The 15,220-nt window shown below is 42.2% G+C and overlaps 1 protein-coding gene across 2 annotated transcripts in view; it reads right to left on the bottom strand.

The window, feature by feature from the left end:
- The window catches only part of zdhhc17 (zinc finger DHHC-type palmitoyltransferase 17), a 100,631-nt gene that overhangs the window by 46,820 nt on the left and 38,591 nt on the right, over positions 1–15,220 (bottom strand). For both annotated transcript variants that reach the window (XM_052029909.1, XM_052029910.1), the window contains exon 3: positions 9,738–9,860. In XM_052029909.1, coding sequence (XP_051885869.1) covers positions 9,738–9,860 — 123 coding nt within the window. The remainder of the gene's footprint in view (positions 1–9,737; positions 9,861–15,220) is intronic.

Below are 15,220 nucleotides of genomic sequence, written 5' to 3'. Positions count from 1 at the left end.
TCTGCCATTCAATATAATCGTGATTGATCATCTACCCGCACACCCCTTCCCATATTCCACGATTTTCAGTGTATCCAAACTACTTCTCAGCCTCTGTTCTGGACAGACTCTATACCCGGTTTAGCACATTAGAAGGCAAATGGATAACACATACTCAATGAACTCTTTTAAAACATAGAAAGCAGATTGAGAAAAGTATCCTCGAGTCTTAGTACACTCAGCTGAAAGTGTCCTAATGAAGCAGGGCCACATGTGTCAAGGCACATAACCAAACAAAACCCCCAAAATAATTCCAAGGCAAGTCTATTTCTAGCCATGGACTCCGGATAGATGATTCCCAGATTCACAATTCCAAGCGAAAAAAATTCTCATTACAGTCCTAAATCACTATTCCCTAATTCTAGACTTTCCAAGAATCATTGTCTCAGAGGAAGTTGATTTGGAGCAATGCTGGAGGTCAGAGAGCTGTATATATTGGTATTGGTTTATTATTGTCACTTGTACTGAGGTACAGGGAAAAACATGTCTTGCAAACTGATCGTACAGGTCAATTCAATGCACAGTGCAGTTACATTGGGTTAGTACAGAGTACATTGAGGTAGTACAGGTAAAAACAATAACAGTACAGAGTAAAGTTTCACAGCTACAGAGAAAGTGCAGTGCAATAAGGTGCAAGGTCACAACAAGGTAGATCGTGGAGTCATAGTCCATCTCATTGCATAAGGGAGCCGTTCAATAGTCTTATCACAGTGGGGTAGAAGCTGTCCTTAAGTCTGGTGGTACGTGCCCTCAGGCTCCTGTATCTTCTATCCGATGGAAGAGGAGAGAACAGAGAATGTCCCGGGTGGGTGGGGTCTTTGATTATGCTGGCTGCTTCACCAAGACAACGAGAGGTAAAGACAGAGTCCAAGGAGGGGAGGCTGGTGTCCGTGATGCACTGGGCTGTGTCCACAGCTCTCTGCAGTCCTGTGCAGAGCAGTCGACGTACCAAGCCGTGATACATCCAGATAGGATGCTTTCTATGGTGCATTGGTAAAAGTTGGTGAGAGTCAAAGGGGACAAACCAAATTTCTTTAGCCTCCTGAGGAGGAGTTAATGAAGTAGCAGGCTGTCCAAGGTAACATTGCCTGATTAAGTCTAGAAGGCGTGAATGAGGATTTCAGGAAAAAAGCCAAAAGCCTGATAAACATTTTATTCAACCAAAGCAATGTATTAAAAACAGTATTAAAAAAAAACCAAAGGTACAGCAGAAATATAGCAGCTGTATAAAACTCTGGTGAGATCACATTTGGAATATTTTGTGCAATTCTGGTCGCCACATACTGGAAGGCTAATGAAACTTTGGAGGGGGTGCAGAAGAGGTTCACCAGGATGTTGCAAGGATAAGAGAGCATTAGTTACAAGGAGAGGTAGAAACTTGGATTGTTTTCTCTAGAGCATCTGAGGCTGAGGGGACATCTCATAGAAGTTTATAATTATATAGTCAGTCTTTTTCCCCAGGGTAGAAATGTCAAATACTTGAGGGCAGAACTTTAGCGGTGAGAGGAGGAAAGTTTAGAGGAGATGTGTGGGGTAAGTTTTTTTTTTAAGCACAGAGTGCTGGATGCCTGGAATGTGATGCCAGGGCAGGTGGTGAAAGAAGAAACAATTGTGGCATTTAAGAGGCACTTAGACAAGCACATGCCCTCTTCTCATTACTACCATCGGCGAGGAGGTACAGGAGCCTGAAGACCCACGCTCAACGATTCAGGAACAGCTTCTTCCCCTCTGCCATCAGATTCCTGAACTCTACCTCATTAGTCCTTTTTTTGCTCTATTTATTTTTGTAATTGATAGTAATTTTATGTCTTTGCAAAACAACAAACCATGTCATACGTCAGTGATAATAAACCTGATTCTGATTCTTCTGATTCTGGTTCATGCAGAAATGGAGGGATGCGGATCATGTGCAGGCAGATAGGTTTAGTTTAATTTGGCATCACGGTTGGCACAGACACTGTGGGCTGGAGGGCCTGTTCCTGTGCTGTACTGCTCTACGATCTAAAAAAAAACAGAAAATGCTGGGATCATCAGCCCTGCCTTTAACTACCACAGTAACAATATTTCCTGCACTTCCTTTGCCCTTTCCAAGAGCTTGGCAAATACTTCTTTTCCCCCTAAACAAACATCCCTCCTTTGAAAGGTTCCATCATTAAAGTGCCTACAACAGCTATAAAAAGAACAGTTCTGCTGCTACAAAGCAATAAAGCAAGCTATCCTGTAAGCTCAGACAAGCGGCTAATTCAGTGGTAAGCTGTCTGTCTCCCTTTACCTTCAAACACTATCTACTGGAAATCAGTGGTAACTTAGATACCGAAAACATATCCAACTGAGCAAGCGGAGTACATTCTGTACCACCTATGCACTTCAGAGTACAATTCCAATACATCCAATTGGACTAGTATAGTTTGATTTAGATACTTAAGAGTAGATCTTTTTCATTTTAGTTTATGTACAACATGAATTAAATGCAAGCTTCCTCTGCTTCTACACAGAGCTTGCACATTCTCAGGGAATCACCTGCACTCTGCAACAGTGACTCCACCAGTTATCCTTGTACACACTAATTCAAAACAATAGTTAGTCAATATTAGTATAACAAAGTGACTGCATCAGAACATCATCTCCAATGAATTGGAAAGATCTGTATTAGGGTATTAAATTTTGTACTGAGTACTAAAACGATATTATAATTTCATTCCGGCTAACACAAGGGAAGTAGAGCTGCTGCCTCACAGCTCCAGTGACCAGGTTCAATCCTGACTCCAGTGCTGTCCACATGGAGTTGGCATGTTCTCCATGACTGAATGGGTTTCCTCCCATACTCCAAAGACATGCGAGTTGGTAGACTGGTAAATTATTCTTAGTGTGTAGGTGGGTGGTGGTATCTGGGGGGGGGAGGTGGTTGAAGGGAATGGGGAGAATAAAATGTGTAGGGTTGGTGTAAATGGATGCTTGATGGTCTCTGTTGACTCAGTGGGTGAAGGGCCTGTTTCTGTACTGGAGAATTCTATGGCTTTCAGTCCCTGACTTTTGAACAGTCATATTTCAGAAGAATATCACTTTGTAACAGAAATTTCTTTCAGAAAGCTCACCACAAAAATCATCAGCTGTGTATTCCACAGCAAGTGACTGACCTTCTGACTCCCTGAGGCTTTTCTACCAACCATAGAACCATACAGCACAAAACAGGCCCTTCGGCCCACCATGTTGTGCCGTCCATCAAACCACCCTCACACTACCTAACCCCTTCCTCCCGCATATCCCCCCCATCCCACACTCCTCCATATGCCTATCCAACAAGCTCTTGAACCTGTCCAATGTATCTGCCTCCACCACCACCCCAGGCAGTGCATTCCATGCGCCAACCACTCTCTGGGTGAAAAACCTCCCCGACATCTCCCCTGAACCTCCCACCCGTAACCTTAAAGCCATGCCCTCTCGTCTTGAGCACTGGTGCCCTGGGAAGGAGGCGCTGACTGTCTACTCTATCTATTCCTCTCAATATACCTCTGAACCAACAGTTCAGCAAAGTCAGGAGTATGATGCAAATCATTCCACTTGCCTGTGTAAGTGCAATTTCAACAACACTCAAGTACCTGACAAGTAGGACTCGGACTTCATTCCCTTTTCCACCACTGCACCAAGGCTGCAGTGAGTACCATCAACAAGATGCACTGCAGCAACACTTGAGATTTCTTCCACATATCCTCAACACCCCTATCCACTCTCAATTAGTGTGCACTGGAACAGTTTTATCTGCAAATTACCATCCAAATCACACAACTCTCACTTCAAAGATAAAGGCAAATTCCTAATCAGCACTGGGTCCAAATCATGGGGCTCCCTAACTAGCAGCACTAGTGTAGGGTACCTTTATCATATAGGACTGCACAGGTACAACAATGTAGGTCACCACTACCTATTTCAAAGGAATTAGGGATAGAGAATAAATCCCTTGCCAGTACGGACAACATAAGAGTTTTACTAATTCATTCAATAGATAGCAAGTAGTACATCTTGTTCAATATTAAAAGTGATCCCTTGATTGAGAATGATTACTACCATAGATTTACTGCTGGGTCAGAAAACTATAATCTTTGAACCTGCCTGCAGGAAGGATGGATATTTCATTGTGCATCAGGTGTCTGCAGGCAGGGGTTTCTTTCCTTGTTTCTTTTCGACTTTGAGAGCAGTTGTGCTTCTCCGTGAAGTGGTCACTGCCTGATAGAGGACGTGGCGCTATTAAGGCTGAACAGTATTTTGCTTCTCCCGGTTTAGGACGTCTACACTTGTTTTCCTGAGGTACACTTACAGCATTCCCTTGTAGCATTTCTTCCTACCATTATTGGTTCTCTGACCACAGATGAGATGGACGTAGATAGCATTCACACAAAGTCCAATCCAGTGGTGCTGTTGCACAAGAATTATTGCCTCATTGCTGATGACATTGGCTTCGGTGAGGACGCTGGTATTAGACTGGTGATCTTTCCATTTGCTGCGTGGGATCTTTCAGACGCAACAACTGTAAGCTAAATAGCTTAAAGTTAATCTGTTAAATGAATGGTCTGTGCTTGTTGTTCAATCCAGCTGGGTGGCACTTGTGTCTGTAACTTTACCAGTGGAAGCATTGCTTGGAAGAGAAGAGCGTGAGAGAATTCCAGCAGGACTCCCTTTGGCCTCCAATGACTCTTGCCAGAAAATGGCCAAGTGCAGTTTAAGTGAAGGTGTTCCTGGCGGACCAGCTTATTTCCTTGCTGCCTCAACTTGCGCATGAAGAGTGAAGCTGCATTGTTAACTGTTTCTCTCTCTGCAGATGCTGCCCAACCTGCTGAGCATTTCCACCATTTTCTGTTTATATTTCAGATTTCCAGCGTCTCCGGTCTTTTTTTGATTTTTCAGTGACTGGCACTGTGAGAACATGCCGATTCAGCAATTTCTGACACTTCTGAAGCTGAGATTTTCCTGCGCTCTTTTGCTGATCCCAAAGCTGCGGTAATGACTGTTGTATAGTAGTCACAGTAGCAACCTAACAGTAGAAAATGCTGGAATTCTCTGCCACTTCCAGGAATGAGTTTCTGCTTTTCTTTCAAGTAGGATCAGCACTTGACTCCTTTCTCATTCTTTATTTAACAATGCTCCTCGGAAACAGAGTGGGAGGTTCTTGTGACATTAAAGTTGGCATATAAATGAAAGTTACTGTGTTCATCGAAACATCCATCTGGCTCATTCCCCAGTATTGTTGATAATTAACAGGTAAAGGAACTTCATTCGATACTGTACATGAATCTGCTCATGGAAGTCCTGCAATATTGATACACTTTTCTGTAAATCACATCAGGGTGTTTTCTCAGAATAAAGGTGGTTGCTAAATGAGAAAGACAGTTGACTTCTATCCAGCTGGCACAAATTACACATTGTATTGCAAATTCAGCTTTCCCCAAACATTCTATGCTTGCAGGATGACAAATTGCAATTAATTTGAAAATTACCAATGGTCTGAAACATGCCCAGAAATATTGATGGTTCCACAACAAACTGCCAGCATTTACCTCCCATAAGCAGCAGGTAGCAAAGGACAGAAGTTTGAGCATCTTAGCCAAGCTCTATCAGCAACTACAGGACTGTGCTCCTGTGCACATGGAGTCCAGCATTTGTAGTCTGCTGCACATGTAGCCCAGCAGAGAAGAGTGCAATAATTTCTCGGCAGCTACACCAGCAGATCTGCTCACTGAGTATGTACCACAAGTTGCAAACCCATTTATTTGAAGGGAGAAAAGTGGTCAAGAAGGATTATTTGTAATATATATTAATGATTTGGATGAAAATGTGGGTGAGCTAATGAGCAAGTTTGCGGATGATGCGAAAGTTAGTGAAATTCTAGAAAGTGAGAACGATTTTCGCAAGGATACAGCAAGATACAGATCAGTTGGAAATATGGGCGGAGAAATGGCAGACGGAGTTTAATCCAGACAAGTATGAGGTGATGCAATTTGGGAGGTCATGTGCAAAAGAAAAGTATACAGTAAATGGCAGGACCCTTCGGAGCATTCATGTACAGAGGGATCTTGGGGTACAAGTCCATTGCTTGCTGAAAGTGGCAACACAAGTGGATAGGGTGGTAAAAAAGGCGTATGGCATGCTTGCCTTCTTCAGTCAGGACATTGAGTATGAAAGCTCGGACATCGAGTATGAAAGCTCGGACATCACGTTGCAGCTAAATAAAACTTTGGTTAGCCACATTTGGAGTACTGTGTGTAGTTCTGGTTGCCACACTATAGCAAGGATGTGGAGGCTTTGAAGAGGGTGCAAAAGAGGTTCACCAGGATGTTGCCTGGATTGGAGTGTATCAAATAAATGGGCTTGCAACTTGAGACACATATTCAGTGAGCAGATCTGGTGGTGTGGCTGCTGGTAAATTATTACACTGTTCTCCTCTGCTGGGTTACATGTGCAGCAGACTACAAATGAAATTTGGACAAACTTGGATTGTTTTGTCTGGTGTGTCGGAGGCTTAGGGGAGACCTGATAAAGGTATACAAAATTATGAGAGGCATAGATGGGGTAGACAATCAGTCTTTTTCCCAGGGTAGAAATGTCAAATATTAGAGGGTGTTGCTTTAAGTTGAGAGGGGAAAACTTAAAGGAGATTTGCGAGGCAAGTGTTTTGTCCCCTCCCCACCCCAACACAGAGCGTGGAGAATGCCAGGGGAGGTGGTAGAAGCAGAAATGATAGCAATGTTTAAGAGGCATTTAGACAGACACACGACCAGGCAGGGGACAGAGGGATATAGAACATATGCAGACATATGGGCTTAGTTCAGATTGTCATCGTGGCCAGCACAGGCATCGTGGGCGAAGGGCCTGTTCTTGTGCTGTACTGTTCCATGTTCCAAAGGCAAGTATTGAGCAAGTTACAATCAAACAGAGATCTGCAAACACTCAGCATGTTAGGCAGCATCTGTGGAGAGATTATGGACCTGAAACATAAACTGTTCCTCCGCACATGCTTCATTTTTATTTTAGGTTTCCAATATCTGCAGTTTTATGCTTTTTAGTTATTTGCATTTTGTTGAAATTCAGCTAGCTTCAATCTCTTTAATTGAATATTTTAAATGATTTAATTCTCCCTAATACTTGCCCTTCTCCTTCACAGCTATCTCTCTCCTTTCAAATAAATGGGTTTGCAGTTCCTGGCACAGTTTCAGTGCGCAAATCTCTTGGCATAACTGCTGGGAAATGACTGACAGTCTGCACTCCGTGTGCAGCTAAGGCAGATGATTTGTGGGCATTGATAAGCACATGGGGTTATGATATTGCTGCTATCAAAGCAACATGGCTGGAAGATGAGAAATACTACATTGGAACATCCTGGGATATAGAATCTTCAGTCTTGATGGGGGGAAATGTCAGAGGTGGTGGCATTGCAATATTAATCAAGGAGTTCATGACTCTAGTAAGGTGATTCTTCAAATGACACTGTATAACCAGGGCTTAAAAACAAAAAGATGGTAATCACTTTGTTTGTCCTGCAAAAGGACAGCAGAAGTTAGATTAGAGATATTGGCAAACTACGGAGATGCATAAAAATAATTGTTTAATAGTAGCCAGGGGATTTCAATTTCCCCATTATTAGTTGGGATCATCTTGGTGTGAAAGGGTTAGAAAGAGTGGAATTCTTAAAGTGTGTCCAAGAGAGCTTTTGAGCCAGTTCATAGATAATCCTGCTAGATGAGGGGCAGTACCAGACAATCTTTGGAAACATAGCCAGGCAAGTAGGAGTGTCAGTGGGACAGCATTTCAGAGATGGGGACCATAACTCCAAGCTTCAAACTTGTTATGGAGAAGGACAAGGATGGAGGGGAAATTACAGTTGGGAATTAGGAGGATGAAGAGGAGCACAAAATAGTACCGACAGGCAGGATTAAGGTGAAATGCTTTGCGATTTTTTAAATATATCAAGGGCGAGTGGGTAACAAAAGTATAGTGCCCATTAAGGACCAGAGTGCCAGAGTGACAATCTTTGTGTAGAGCTGGATGATGTAACTGAGATCTGAGATGAATACTTCCCATCTGTGTTCACTGTGGAGGAGGACATTGGAACTGGAGAATTCAGGGAGGGGTTGAAGGAATTCTGGAACAAATTGGCTTTAAGGCTGGTAAATCCCCAGGGTCTGGTGAAATTTATCCCAGGTTGCAATGAGAGGAGATTGGGTGGGGCTCTAAAGTAATTTTCAAATCTTCACTAGCCGCAGCAAGATGGCTGGAGAACTGCAAACGTAGGACTAATTCAAGAAGGACAGCAGGGATAAGCCAGGTAACTACAGACCCTTGAGTCTAACATCAGTGGTTGGGAAGTTACTGGAAGAAGTTCTGAGGGACAGGATTAACCTGCACCGGAGAGGCAGGGATTGATCAGAGATAGGTAGCATAGTTTTGTAAAAGGGAGATTCTGGCTGACTAACTTGACTGAATTTTTCAAAGAGGTACCTAAGGTTAGAGCAGTTGATGTAGTCGACATGGACTTCACCAAGGCCTTTGACAAGGTCCCCATGTGGGAAAATGGTTCTAAAGGTAAGAGCACATGGAATCAAGGGCAATTTGGATTCAAACATGGCATGGTGACAGGAGGCTGAGGGTGATGTTTTTGGTGACTAGAATCCCATAATCAGTGGCATACCAGAAGGATCATTGCTAGGATCCTTACTGTCTGTTAAGAGTCAAAAAGTCAGAGACATACAGGACACAAACAGGTCCTTGGCCCATGATGTCCATGCTGATCTTCAACTACCAATCTATACAAATCCCACTCACCAGCACTTGGTCTGTACGCTTCCTTGCCTTGGCGATTCAAGTACATGTCAAGTAGATACTTAAATGTTGTGATAGTCTCTGCCTCCATCATCCACTCAGGCAGTGCATTCCAGATTCCAACCACCCTTTGGGTGAAAAAGTTCTTCCTTACATCCCCTCTAAACTTCTTACCCCTTATTATGCCCTCTAGTCTTAGATAGTTTTACCTCAGTTACAGCAATAAGTTTCCAACTATCTACCCTGTTTCTGGCTCTCATAAAAAGGACCTGATGGAGAAGCTTTTCATACAGAGGGCAGTGGGTATATGGAACGAGCTGCCAGAGGAAGTGGTAGAGGCGGGTACAATTACAACGTTTAAAAGACAGTTGGACAGGTTCAGAGATAGGAAAGGTTAGAGGGATATGGAGTAAATGCAGGCAAATGGAACTAGCTCAGTAAAACACTTTGGATGCATGGATATGTTGGGCCAAAGAGCCTGTTTCCATGCTGTATAACTCCATGATTCCAACTTCTGCTGTGACATGTAAACCTATACGATTGTCAATATTCTGCTATAAGTAATTGGATAATCTATGAATCAGTTCCTTCTATTTCCAGCTACTATATAATCTGTGAACCCAAGACTGCAATTAATAATGAGGCAGAAATGGGCAGAGACTTGGCAAATTTTCACTTAAGCACACCAGATTCAGTGATGATGACCAAGATCCTCGGACCACAGGCATTCCATTAAAGCATAAGAAATACTTAAAGTGTCCATGCAATTTTCAGAAAGTAAACCAGAGCATGATCAAGCACTGGATTTGTTAACAGACAGGTTCTTAAGTTATTTATCAATTTGGTCATGACAGTTTCAAGCAGAGTCATAGAATTTAAAGACCTACCTGCTCAGATCAATTCTGTTATTGATAGCAGCCCAGTGAAGAAGCGTTACATTTTCTTTATCAGGTTGTCGTACATCATAACCTGCCTCCACAAGCTCTCGACAGCGGTCAAATATTCCATACCTAGAAAGGAAGGAAAATAACATTGCTCTACATGTCTATTCATTGTGTTTCTGTAAGCTCCCTGTTAATTCAGAAGTATCATTAATTTTCATCTTATTTCTCAGCACCTACATACAAATGACTGTGAAAATTCCATATTTTCAACTGCATTGTTTAAAATAGCTCTGACTCAGTCAGATGATGAAATTCCTGAGCTCAATCACTCAAAAGTATCGAGGTGACCCACTTGGTGGGTGAGGGGTCGGTTATAATTGGCCTCATAATACTTGAGCTCAAGTACGTGGCAGAAAGAGTTAAACGAAGGGTACTGGGGATTCCTGACTCCCATTTGTTATCCAAAGCCAATTGCTAGAAACTGCATGTATGTGGTCAGATCTGCCCTTTAGTGTTCCAAGCAGCCTCCTCCTCATTCCACCAACACTCAGAGCTTAAGCTCACTTACAAACACTTTGACTGATTATTGCGGGATTATGCAACCCACATTACTGTTCCCATGAATCATTCCACACGTCCACGACACAGAAAACTTTTCATAAATGAACAAGAGGTTGCCCTTATTAAATCTCACTACATGTACACATGGTCACTCAGAAAGTTACATAAAAATAGCAAAGAAACAGGCCACTCAGCCTAAATGGTGTGTTCCATGCCAGTAATTATGTTCCATGCCAGCCAACTCTCACCTCCTTTATCTCACCATGTCAACTGATCCTTCACACATTTCTCCAACTTGCAGTTACCCACCTTGCACTTAAATATTCTGCATGCTATTAGCTTCAAGGACTGGTCAGGCAGCTTAGGAGACTGAGAGGTAATCTTATAGAGGTGTACAAAATCATGAGGGGCATAGATAGGGTGAATGCACTCAATCTTTTTCCCAGGGTTAAAGAATCAGGAATTAGAGGGCAGAGGTTTAAGGTGAGAGGGGAAAGATTTATTAGAAACTTGAGGGGCAGTTTTTTTTTACACAGTGAGTGGTACATATGTGGAACGAGCTACCAGACGAAGTGGTTGAGGCAGATCAGAATCAGATTTATTATCACTGACATATGTCATGAAATTTGTTGTTCTGTGGCAGCAGTACAATGCAAGACATAAAGACATAAACATTACTATTTAAAAGACATTTTAAAAAATAGGTACAATAACATTTATAAAACATTTGGACAGGTACGTGGATAGGAAAGATTTAGAAGGATATGGGCCAAACACGGGCAAATGATTCTAGCTTGGATGGGCATCTTAGTCAGGATGGACCAGTTGGGTCTGTTTCCATACTGTGTGACTACCTGTGGTATTAAGTTCCACATTTTAACTACTCTCTGGGTTAATTAGTGACCGCCTTATATTTATTGTTCCTACTTTTGCAACCTTTCTACATGGAAACACCTGCCCAGGAATTCATCCCTGGTTGGTGCTGCTACATTGTCGCATCAACAAGAATTTCAGAGGCGGAGTACAATGCACCAAAACACTCCATAGCACATACAGCTTTACCCAACAGGGATGACTTTCTCAGCATGTTTTCAAGCTTAATCATTCTTGTCTCCACTGGAAGCAAACTATTTTATGCAGTATATATGTGGCAGTGATAATGATACAGTGTAAAGGAGAGCAATAGGTGCAAGGGATCTTGCTTCCACCGAAGAATAAATGCTTAGAAAGCAAATAACTTGCATTTATTCACATACCACTGGGATTCTGACTCAGCAGCTTCTTAGTCAGAAGATGGTGGATATTTTGGAAAGGCTAAGACAAATTTTTTTTTTGCAAAGACAGAGTTCATAGTATGCAATAGAAACAAAACGGCAGCTACATATATCCAACCCCAATTAACTACTAAAAAAAAAATCGACCTGAAACGTTGATGATCCCTCTGCATCCACGGATGCTGCCTGACCTGCTGTTCCTCCAGCAGTTGTTTTCTTGCTAACTATTTAAAAAATTGGCCAAAGGTCTAACCATTACTTTGTTGAATCAATCAACATCTTATTTTCTCCAATTAAGTTACAACATAAACAATTTCAACAAACTTGCAAGTCTAAATTTACAATTTCTCATGTCCAACGTTTAAAAACCCAAAAGAAACCAGCAGTTGTTCAGTTTTACAATTAACCAAACTGAAGAAACTGCAGTAAATTTGAGAAACCAAAGAAACCTTGCATGATTGGTCCTGGTGCTGGTGATCCAACTTATTCTTTTCACTGATAAAAAGGTGAAGTCCTTCTCCAATTGAGACCAATCAAGTGGAACAAAATCCTTTCCCTAAAAGGAGACATTCTTATTCACATGCTGCCAAACTGGGTTAGAGCAGAGCATAGGCCATAAAAATGCCAATCCATAAATGGCATTTTTACATGACTTTGTTTTAACAAGTAGGTATGAACATGCAATGCCTCTGCTGCTTGACTAACAATCCAAGATTTGGACCAATAATCCAAAGGATGTGAGACCAGATTCCCTGATGAAAGATTGAAAATTCAACTTCAGTCTAAAAACTAAAAATACTGGCATCAAAAATATGGACTCTTGGCATCACAATCTACCTCATTATGGCCTTGCACCTTATTGTCTGCCTGCACTGCACTTTCTCTGTAGCTGTTACACCTTATTCTACATTCTGTATTGTTTTACCTTGTACTACATCAATGCACTGTGTAATGAATTGATCTGTATGAACGGTATGCAAGACAAATTTTTCACAGTACCAGCCAACAGCAGAATCAAAATCTAGCTGCACTCCCAGTTAACACATCACTTCTGTACTTGCTGATATTAATGGGTCCCTTTGAAGTAACATCGTTTTAAAAATTCCCCTTTCTCAAATCTTTAGATGGTTTCACACCTTTCGGTCATCTCCAATAAACCTTGGATATATCCACCTCTCTCAATTATTCATACCCAAAGTAATTGTTGTTCCATTGGCACCTGTGTTCATCTCCAAGCTCTGGAATTCTCTCCCTCAGCCTCTCCATATCTCTTTCCTTAATTAAGGCATTCCTTAAAAACTCACTTTGAGTAGCTTTCAGTTACTTGCCCTAATATCTTAGGTGTTTCAGTTATGATTTTGGAAAGGTTTTTGCAACATTAAAGGTGTATATAAATCAAAGTTGTTGTTGCTTGCCTTAAGCATTTTTGCTTTCATTTCATACATCAGCTGCAAGGACATTCTCAAACCAGAGCAATTTTCCAATGTTGCTTCAATTTTCTGGGTTTGCAACCTGACTCCAATCGAAACAATTATTTTTGGAACAAATTTGTTGCTGTGACACACCCAATTATATCACAATTATACCGAGCATCTTTCAGACTACTGAGCTTCAGAAACGTCACGAGCCAGGATAGAACTCCTTTGTCAGTCACGATTCCATTGTTCTCCCTGATCCTGCTAGAGTTTGCTGGCAAAGGGTTTATGCATTGCAAAGACGCAGGTAAACTAAAAACATCACAACACTTGCACATTATAACCTGGAGAGTTGTAATTTAAATCTAAACAAAACTGAAATAAAATGGCAAATAAAACAGCTTGCCACACTGATTGCCCAAAGTTCTTGAGGTCCAGTGGTACTTTAGAAAGACCTTAGAAGTACTCAGCTGGTCTGTGGGCAATAACTACACAGAGACTAGCTATCAATGGAGACAAAAGAGACTGCAGATGCTGGTATTTGGAGCAACACATGAAGCACTGGAGGAACTCAGCAGGTCAGGCAGCACCTATGGAGGGAAATGGACAACTGACATTTTGGGTCGACCCAAAACGTCAATTGTCCATTTCCCTCCATAGGTGCGGCCTGACCCGCTGAGTTCCTCCAGTGCTTTGCGTGTTGCTCACTGGTCATAAATGCTTATCACACTAAGTTTTAAAACAAAAAAGATGGGCCTTTGCATGGCAACACTTAAATGATTAATACCAAATTTTACAATTCATGTAAATCCTTCCATGCTACAATTTGAAACAATAGATTTGTACATGGAGATTTTACCCTCAAATGTTTAAATTATAACATAAATGGCTGTTGCCAGATGTAGTGACTACAAAATTGCTGGATTCTCATTAAAAACCCAACTGGTTCAGTAAAGTCCTTCAGTACAGAATCTTGTCATCTTTAACTAGTCTGGCTTATATTAGGCTGATGCCCTATATCAATCTGATCTGATGCCTAAATGCCTGTTGAACTGATCAAGTGAGGCACTCAGTGTATTCAACTAGAACAAAGAAATTTAACGGCATAGAGGGAAAACACCTGCACCACGCAGATGGTAAAGGTTCAGAAAGGCAACAAATTAGCTTCCTCAGATCATCCAGGGAAGAGCCACATCTGGAATTGAGTTAAGACCAGAGAGTGGGGAAGTGCAGTGTAATTGACAACATCCTAACTGAAGGACCCACATTTAACCCCTGCCCTGAATGGTGGGATGAAACTCTGTCTCATGACTGGAATTGTTCTTTTGAGCTTGGTTGGACTCACTCAAGGTCTGAGCAGGCACAGGTCAATGTTGTGTCACCTATTGTGGAATTATTGAAGTTGGTATCGGTTTATTATTGTCACTTGTACCGAGGTACAGTGAAAAACTTGTCTTGCATACCGATTGTACAGGTCAATTCATTACACAGTGCAGTTACATTGAGTTAGTACAGAGTGCATTGAGGTAGTACAGGTAAAAACAATAACAGTACAAAGTGTCACAGCTACAGAGAAAGCGCAGTGCAATAAGGTGCAAGGTCACAACAAGGTAGATCATGAGGTCATAGTCCATCTCATTGTATAAGGGAACCATTCAATAGTTTTATCACAGTGGGGTAGAAACTGTCCTTAAGTCTGGTGGTACGTGCCCTCAGGCTCCTGTATCTTCTACCCGATGGAAGAGGAGAGAGGAGAGGATGACCTGGGTGGGTGGGGTCTTTGATTATGCCGGCTGCTTCACCAAGACAACGAGGAGGGGAGGCTGGTGTCCGTGATGCGCTGGGCTGTGTCCACAACTCTCTGCGGTTTCTTGTGAACCTGGGCAGAGCAGTTGCCGTACCAAGCCGTGGTACATCCAGGTAGGATGCTTTCTATGGTGCATCGGTAAAAGTTGGAGAGAGTCATGGGGGACAAACCAAATTTCTTTAGCCTCCTGAGGAAGTAGAGGCAATAGTGAGCTTTCTTGGCCCTGGCATCTATGTGATTTGATGTGTAAGGTGCAGAAATCACTCGACCCACTGCATTCAGGATGGCCAAAGATTCAGCTATTTTGATTTCTCCCACTTCTCTGATCCCGACCCAGCCAGCACACAGTTAATGTGATGCGGGCTTCTACATCTGGAGGAGAGTGACAGGGGAAAGGAAGGCGGGAGGGCAGATGAGTTTCAGTCTGCA

This window comes from Pristis pectinata, chromosome 15 (assembly GCF_009764475.1).
Source record: "Pristis pectinata isolate sPriPec2 chromosome 15, sPriPec2.1.pri, whole genome shotgun sequence".
In the NCBI taxonomy this organism is placed as follows: Eukaryota; Metazoa; Chordata; class Chondrichthyes; order Rhinopristiformes; family Pristidae; genus Pristis; species Pristis pectinata.
Note: the sequence above shows the minus strand (reverse complement) of the source record. Positions and strands in the feature narration are given on the sequence as shown.